This window comes from Poecilia latipinna, unplaced genomic scaffold (genome assembly GCF_001443285.1).
Source record: "Poecilia latipinna isolate Pla-1442-1.1 unplaced genomic scaffold, P_latipinna-1.0 Scaffold189, whole genome shotgun sequence".
NCBI classification, from domain to species: Eukaryota; Metazoa; Chordata; class Actinopteri; order Cyprinodontiformes; family Poeciliidae; genus Poecilia; species Poecilia latipinna.
This window is the reverse complement of record NW_015112805.1, coordinates 54,679-63,003: the sequence shown is the minus strand read 5'-3', so window position 1 is coordinate 63,003 and position 8,325 is coordinate 54,679. Positions and strand designations below refer to the sequence as shown.

General features: G+C 39.0%; 1 protein-coding gene across 2 annotated transcripts in view; it reads left to right on the top strand.

The window, feature by feature from the left end:
* The window catches only part of kdm6a (lysine (K)-specific demethylase 6A), a 45,147-nt gene that overhangs the window by 6,428 nt on the left and 30,394 nt on the right, over window positions 1-8,325 (top strand). For both annotated transcript variants that reach the window (XM_015030677.1, XM_015030676.1), the window contains exons 3-5: window positions 1,361-1,469; window positions 1,592-1,641; window positions 3,370-3,428. In XM_015030677.1, the coding sequence (XP_014886163.1) occupies window positions 1,361-1,469; window positions 1,592-1,641; window positions 3,370-3,428 (218 nt within the window). The remainder of the gene's footprint in view (window positions 1-1,360; window positions 1,470-1,591; window positions 1,642-3,369; window positions 3,429-8,325) is intronic.

Below are 8,325 nucleotides of genomic sequence, written 5' to 3'. Positions count from 1 at the left end.
AGCAGAGGACTGGAGTTTGACACCCATTGTGAATGACAACCTGTGAATGGCTATTTAAGTATCTAAACATTCTAACGGACAATGTATTTATCTATTTTCAAGTCATTAGTGTCAGAGACTAATGGGGTTCGGTTACGGTTCGGACTTTTTACTTCCGAAGCCTGACGGAGCTCAACAAGCCTCATAGCTTGACAGTAGCGCAGCTCTGGTGTCAGAGATCTGGTTCAGCTGTTCAGGTTCAAAGTTGCTGCTTTTAGAAAAATATGACCGTGTTGCTTAATGTCTCCGTGTTATTTCATTTTATTACCTTTGCATGTTTCTTGTGAAGAGCTCAGATAGGACGGTGTTTACAGCAGTATGTACAGGCGGATAAACTCTTTCAGGCTGACTACAGAAGCGATTCCTTGGAAATAACTCAGGGAGGCTCCTTTATTTACCATCCGTATCCCCGGTAGTTTTAGGCTGATCCGGAGTGAAGTGAAGGCTGCAAACTTTGTGTTGTGCAGCGTTAGCTTTAACTGGTAGCGACAGATATTTACAAGCCATCTTCTTAATTCAGGATCGCTTGGAAATTAAAGAAAACTTAAAAGCCCATTATATTAGGAAGACAACAATGTTCATAGTATTGCTTTTTTGCATCTGAAATACGACTTGGTCTTTTCTACCAGTCATGGCCACTCAAAGCAGAAACAAGTGAGCCGCATTAGCTCCTGGAGATGTGACGTCAACGCCGTAGGTGCAAAGAGCCCATTGCTATAAACAATCGTTAAATGTCTAAAAAAGGAATTAAATTGGTTACTTGTGTCTTTTAATGCATTTCCATTTATTGCATAAAAAGCTTAAGTGGTTAAATAAATAAAAAAATTACCAGTTTATTTATCTTATTTATTTTTATCAGAGTAATCGATTAATCGTTACAGAGAGCCCTGTGTTCAGCTAGAGTCCAGCTCCAGTTTGCTTTGCGTCTCGGGGTAAATGTCCAAGGTTTACATGTGAGGTTTCATTCTACAAAGCTGTGGTTGTAAAATGTCGTTCGACGCCGTGGTTAAACTCTGTTTTCCCTCTAAACGCTGCGTGTTGCTTCTCTCCACTGTTTTCCTGGCTTTCTCGTGTCAGCTGGCTCTCTGCCGCGGCGGCACAACGGCGCATCGAGCCTCATTTGTTTAGCCGTTGTTTAGATACCAACTCCGAGTCCTTATTTGGGCGTTTGGCTCGTAGTATGCAAAACGGCGCATAAACATGTCAGATTATGACCTTCTAGGAACATTAAAAAGGCCTCACTGAGACGTTGGCTGCCGTTTAAACTGTAACGTTGGCTCGGTGTGGCCACTGAGCTCTCGCCTTGATGTTGTTGCTTTAGGCTGTGAGCTGCTACGATGGCCTCATCCTGAAAGCAGAGGGCAAGGTGGACCCTGACGTCTTCTGCCAGCTCGGCCACTTCAACCTCCTGCTGGAGGAATATTCAAAAGGTAACAATCGTTTATTATACTGTATCTATATAACTTGATGAACTGAATTGAATCTTGAGCTTTTCATATTGTTCCAAAATGACTCCCTCATGTTGTTTTCCGTTGTCTCATCCTTCACTCAGCATTATCTGCATACCAGAGGTACTTCAGTTTACAGTCGGACTACTGGAAGGTGAGTCTGATGCACGTTTTTCAGATCGCAGCTTATCAAATGGAGAACAAACTGTGACACAAACTCTTTTGCATAATTAATCCGAGAGGGAAAGAAAAGAGAAGTTTGGTTTTGATTTAACTTCAGACAGTGGAATAAAAGTTGAATCTCTTTTATTCTGTAAGTTTCTGGTTTCAACTGTAAATAATTAGCTGTTGCAGGTGAAGATGTTTAAACCTCTAAAAGAACCCAGTTTTTTGGGCCGTTCTGTCACAGCCAGGATTTTGTAATGATACTCTGACTCCCTGCTAGCATGACATCCAGATGTTCAGCCCCATTTTGTCTAGGTCTGCCTTAATAAGCAATAAATCAGTTAATCACAAGATCAGTTAAAAGGAGCTCAATAATTTCCATTTGCATGATTTATATTTTCTATTTTTTCTCTTTTTCTACAAAAAACTGAATGACAAAAATTTTCAGTGTAGTGTTTTTGCCTCAACTAGAACTTGTTTTGATGGCCAGTTTGTTTAAATAGACCTCATAATTCATTTTGTTTGTTGTTTCTGTTGTTTGTTTATTTTGGATACTTAAAATGTCTTTAAAAAAATCAAAAGATTTATTTTAAAAAGTTCAATATAATTTAAAGTTTATTGATCTTTTAGAATGCCGTCTTGCATTACCATTATGTTACTTGAAAATGGTCTCAAAACAACATTATCATTCATCGCAATAATTTTGCGATGAATGATAATGAATGAATGAATAACAGCATTCCTTGTAGCAAAGGCTCCATCTGCAGCTTAAACAACAACTTTTTCACAGAATTCAAATGAGGTGAAGTTAAAACCTGAAACTTGAGTTCTGGCTAAAGGATATGTACTAATTTTTATTTTTTAGCTAGCCATCCATCCATCTTGTTATCTACCTCTTTATCTACCTAGCTATTTATCTACCTCCATCTATCTGTCCAACTCTTTACCCCCCATCTCTGTCTATCTTGTTACATACGTAGCAATCTAGCTATGTATCTGTCTAATCAAATTGGGTTCTTTTGTATGGTTTAGTTTATTTACTGCTCTGTGCTCTTTTAGAAAATAGCCTTTTTTGAGTCAATTGAGGACTATTCGATTCTTAAATTAGTTGACGGTATTTCACTCAATTAATCTGATTAACCGTTTCAGTCCTCATATATTTGTTTTCCTCTTTAAAGCCAAGCAAACTCTGCTTAAATTTAGAAAACCTAAAATTGAAATTTTCTGCCAGTGTTATGTCAGAGCTGGTGTTTGTGTATTGATGTAGCCAAAGACGGTGTGGCAGCCTTTATTTCTTGGGAAAAACGGACTGAAAAGAATCTTTAGCAGACTCTCAAAAGTGGAGAAAAAGTCTTCCAGAGGGATGAAGCACACTATAAACTTGACAAAAAAGTCAACGAGGTCCCAAGGAAAAAAAAAAACAAAACATGTTGGCTCAGGAAAAAAACTATCAAGAATCAAATATGAAGCCCACAAGACCCCTTTCCAGAGCTACAAAGCTGAGGTTTCATTCACTGGTGCAGAAATGGGGCTGATTTAATGCGCATGTGGATATGCTGCTTGTTTTTCAGATTTGGGTTTACAGCTTGGAGAGATGGCATTTAAAATGCTTAAATTCTAGCTTTAGGTTCTGGCCAGGATCTGTGCTGTAATCATTGTAATGTGTTGATCTAAATCAAGGCTGATGTACTTTCTTTTCCTTTTTTTGTTTCCCTAGAATGCTGCCTTTTTATATGGCCTTGGAATGGTTTACTTCCATTACAACGCATTTCAGTGGTAAGTGTTTTGTTTTTCTCCTAAATAATTTCCTTAGTCTAACATGGATTAGTTAATTCATGGATTGATGTCAGCGCAAAAGCATTTTTAAGGGCACGAGTCCTGGATGCTGGATGTACTTCTGATGCTTGGAGCCACAGCTAGCAGGCTATCCAGACAGTGGATACAACCATTTTCCTACTACTTCAGGGCTTTTTAGTTGTGTTTTCTTTTCCCATCTTCAAACTGGAAAATCAGACTTCTGTTTCATAAAAATGGGGGGAAAACAGAAACATTCTTGGCCTCAGGGACGACGTTTAATTCTGACAAAGACATCACGCTATATGCTGATGATATTTTGATGATCCCAGAAGTTCTCTGGAGAATAGGATATTTACTAGGTGAAATGGTATAAAAGTGTTTATTGGTGGTCCCATAGGCTTTCAACACGATTTAGTTGTTAGAATAAATGTGCGCTTATTGACTTGTTTCTGTCCCTGCATTCAGTCAGAAGGTCATTTAGTTACTGTGGAAGATATTTATTATTTAGAAAAACGACATTACGTTCTAGTTGACAGCAAATGTTACATTTCATAGCATAACGGTGGTAGCTGAGTCATGATTGAATTATTTCATCATGTGTTCATTTGTTAAATTATGGTAGTTAAACTGTGAACTAGCTGGGATAAGAGCTGGGTTAGCGGTGCTAACCCTAAAGCACAAATTATAGACTAAAATATAAAATGTAAAATATCGGTAGTTTAACTAAAGGTTCATCAAACCAAACCAATAAGGTTCACAGCAATGAAAAAAACACTGGTGGCGAAGAAAATCAAGCTAATTTTGTGTTTTGCTAACTTTGAAAACATTTAGTTGACTTGGCTTCCTCTTGATAGTTTGTTCCAGATAAATTCTGAAGTGTTAATGCACTTGGATATTATGTATAACGCATGTCATCAACACATGGTGGATAATCAAGATGGTTAAATTTAGCCTTTTAGCATTAGCTTCCTCTGAATACCATGTTGGTGTAGTGCCTTGGCAGTAGATGAACAAATGTCTGACTCGTGCTTTAGGGTTAGACCCGCTAACTTTTTAGTTAGCACTGCTAACCCAGCTGTTATCTGCTGGGATATTTCTCTACTATTAACCCTAAATTATTTGCAGTTTTTTCTTTTGTAGAGCATACCTAAAATATTTGAAGGAAAATCCGTCTTAAGAAGCTGAAATATCAAGGTGTAATGCAACCGGACATGCTATCGGCTGGCATTTACAAACCAGCCAATCCAGAATCTCCATTTACTTTTCTTGCCACTGATTGACTGAACCCCCAGGAGAGGAAATGAGGAAGTAGCATGTTTATGAACATCTGGTCCCTGAGCCAGTAACACTCCTAGGTTTCTGTTCGTAACCTGCAATTAATCCATAACTGGAAAAGGGAGGCGTTCTGTAATAACCAAATACATTTCGTAGTTTTTCACTCTTTAGTTTTCTGACTGTTATCTTAAGAGCAGCTAATAGTCCGTTTCCCTGGACTCAGTGGTTATTATTTATATTAGCCATAGAGGCGACATCCCGGAGTTCGAGTGAGAGAGTCAATGTTGGTGTTTTGCTAGCATGCTAAACAGAGACCGTGTGGGATACTATGGGTTTTATTTTGAAAGAAACTAGAGGTAATGGGCTAGAGTTGTTTGTGGTAACTTATTCACAGATTGGGAAATGCTTCTGTATCTCCACTGAAGTTTGAAAAAGGTTGGAAAGCAACTTTTATGCCATTGATGCGACACATGCGTCATAATTTTGCACTAGAAAAACCAGGAAGTGGTAAATCTAGACGTAAAAAATGGCTGAAAATTATGATTAGGAACTTAAGAACAAAGTCTCAGTGACATTGCAATCCCACCAGTCTGACTACACATCCAAACAGACTTCTCTGCACAATTTACAGTCAGTGCTCCACAAAACAGCGTTGACTGTTTTAGTTGTGCTCTCTTTTTCTTGGCTTCCGTCGTCTTATGATCCTGTCAGCTCCCATTGCTGAAAAACTTTAAAATCCATCCATTCGCAGCTCCAGATGATGCGCTGCTGTGTGACGTCCAAGTTCTTTGTTTCGCTTTTGGGGTAGTAAGCCATCGACACAGACGTCTCACTCCAGTCGGGTTTAATTAGCGGTATGAACAACTACACACAAAAAAGGTTCCAGCAAAAAATATTGGAATTGGCCGTCAAGACCTGCTGCGTGAACGTAGCCTCCGACGGCAATTCTGAAGAAAAATGCAGCACTCCTGGTACACATCCCTGATGACACCCAAGTGACTGCAGGTAGTCACCTGTATCCTTGGCCACAGAAGTAGCAATAGCTTTTTTTTTTTTTAGTATTTTTGACTTTATAAAACATCTGTGAATAAAAAGAAGCCCCGATTGACTCCATTCTAACATGCCCACTGTGAACTGGAGACTGAACAGAAGCATCACTCTGCCAGGGCTGGGGGAGGGGAGGGCTGTCATTAGGTTGGGTCCAGGGGACAGACTACGTCATGGAGACCAAGGCTGAAGGAATGCTGAGCTGTCAGGTGGGGGGTATTGCTTCATTGGGGTGTTAGTGTGTTGGGTGGCTTGAATGTTTTAAAAAGCTTAAGTGGAGGTTTAATTTTAACCAGCTAGCATCTGTGAGTCAAATGGGGGAGTTAGCTTTATGTTTAGTTTAAAAGTAGCTTTTAGCTGCTGATTAGGCTTTACAGTAAAAAATGGAGTGTGTTCATTGTTTTACTGGAGCTGTCATGTTGCTGTGTGGTACAGTCTATCCTGCTGAGGAGCTTCACTGGATGCAGCCTGGGAGGGAAAGAGGGAGAGGGCAAACGGTGAGTGGAGGGAGGGAGGGAGTAGATAAACTGAGAGGGGGAGGTGCTGGGGGCACTGAGTTCAGTGTGTGTGTGTGTGTGTGTGTGTGTGTGTGTGTGTGTGTGTGGCATGTTCAGTAGAGACCACAGTGCTTTTTCATACAGGAAAAAGGGCTGCACGCTGACATGCTTTTGCTATTGTTGCTATAGTTACACAGCAAGTGGGTTCAGTTGTAAACGGCTCGTTGCCGCAGGTAGGATTGCTTCTGTTTTATCAAAAGGGCTGGATTCATGTTGGCGAACATGATCACATTATTTCATTTCACTAGATTGTGCCCAAGGAAAATCTTGAGGGTTTCTCTGTTAAATGATCCTGGTTTTGGTACCAAAACTTAATGCTGCTTTTGAAAATACCAAGGGTATTCTGCATCATATTGATGCTATGAGCCAAAACAGTTAGCTGTTGCTGTTTGCTGTAAAGCACTCTGCTGATATTCAGAGAGCCCCCTCCTGAATCTTCCAGTAAGCGAATGCTCTTAAACTGAGAATCCACATCTCTGAGGTTCATGCTGGAACATATTGTCCATTCAGGGAGGATGCATTACTGAGCTCAGTGCTACTCTGCATTATATTTCATCTTCTCTCTGAACTGAGCCATTCGTGTAAAGCATTCAAGCGAGATAGCAAACTGACCGTTTCCAATATTGGTATTAAGATGACCCAAAAAAATACTATCTTTAGTTCTTTACACATCTCTAAGACATTAGGGCAATTTGTCTCCCAAAAAATGTTCTTGGTGTCAGAAATTCAACTACCTTGTGTATAAAACACTAAGCTCATTGACTCCTAAATAAACATGTCCTAACTGTATGTTGGAAGACAAGATTGATGGTTGTCTGTACATGGTGTCTGTGCATCCTTATAAAATTGTAGGTACATCTGTTTAAAATCGAAGCCTTAAATTATCTTAAATTCATTGAGAAACAATATGTTGGCATTAAATGTTAATCACAGGTCTTAAATCTTACTATAATGAAAAACTTTGAGTTGCACAGACGTCTTCACTGAATTCTGTGACTCAAGGTGGTGATTACTGGTTACTAGCTGTAAAAAAGTTAGCTAGCTTTTTTACATGTAGCAAGCTGGCTTTGCGTAAAAAATAGCTAGTTTTTTATGTAAAGCTAGCTTGCTTTTTTATGTAAAAAAAAAAAAAAAGAAAGCTAATTTTTCTTCATGAATATTAGCAACTAGTTACCGATGGTCACAACTGCCTTAAGTCATAGAGTTAAGTACAGCTGGTTATACGTAAAATGGCTTTCTATAGCGTTTTATGTAAAGTTAGCTATATGTAAGCTAACTTGCATATTACAAGATATATGTAGTTATAAAAACTAGCTATAGGCAATTCTGTGACTCGAGGCGGTTAAACCTCATGTTCTGCTCCTGGTGATGATATTTTCTATTTACAGCAGATTGGTGTAGCACAGTCTGCAGGGCAATTAAGGCGTTCCAAGAGGTGCTTTACATCCACCCAACATTTTCCCGAGCGAAAAAAAATTCATGGACCTGAATGAAGTCAATCTTTTTTGTTTAGCACATTTCAGCAACAAGGCAGTTCAAAGTTTTTACATAATTAAAAAAATAATACTAAAAGCACTACAAAAACAAAATAAAGACAAGTAAATATACTTAGACATGGATATGAAGGAGAGGGGTTTTTATTTTGAGAACCACAGTTGTTTCGACGTATGAAACTCTTATTTTGAGGGAGGCGGAGTCATGACAGCTGGACTGATGTAGGGGGAACTGTTGCCATAATCCCCATGTAGACACTTCTCTGTGCTGTGAATTAACATATTAACCTGAAGCAGCTTGTTTGAGCAGTGCTTTTGTTTAAAAATGAAATCCTATAGCAAATACCAACTATTCCTAAAGATTTGATTTAGAAACCATTTGGCTCTAATCATTGAAATGCATCCTAAGCTTCTAATTTTGAGTTTCTCAGCCTTCATGGACATCCAGGAGCCTTTTGGTTATTTGAAATCACTAAATGGATTCCTCAGTTATATGCCCCTATT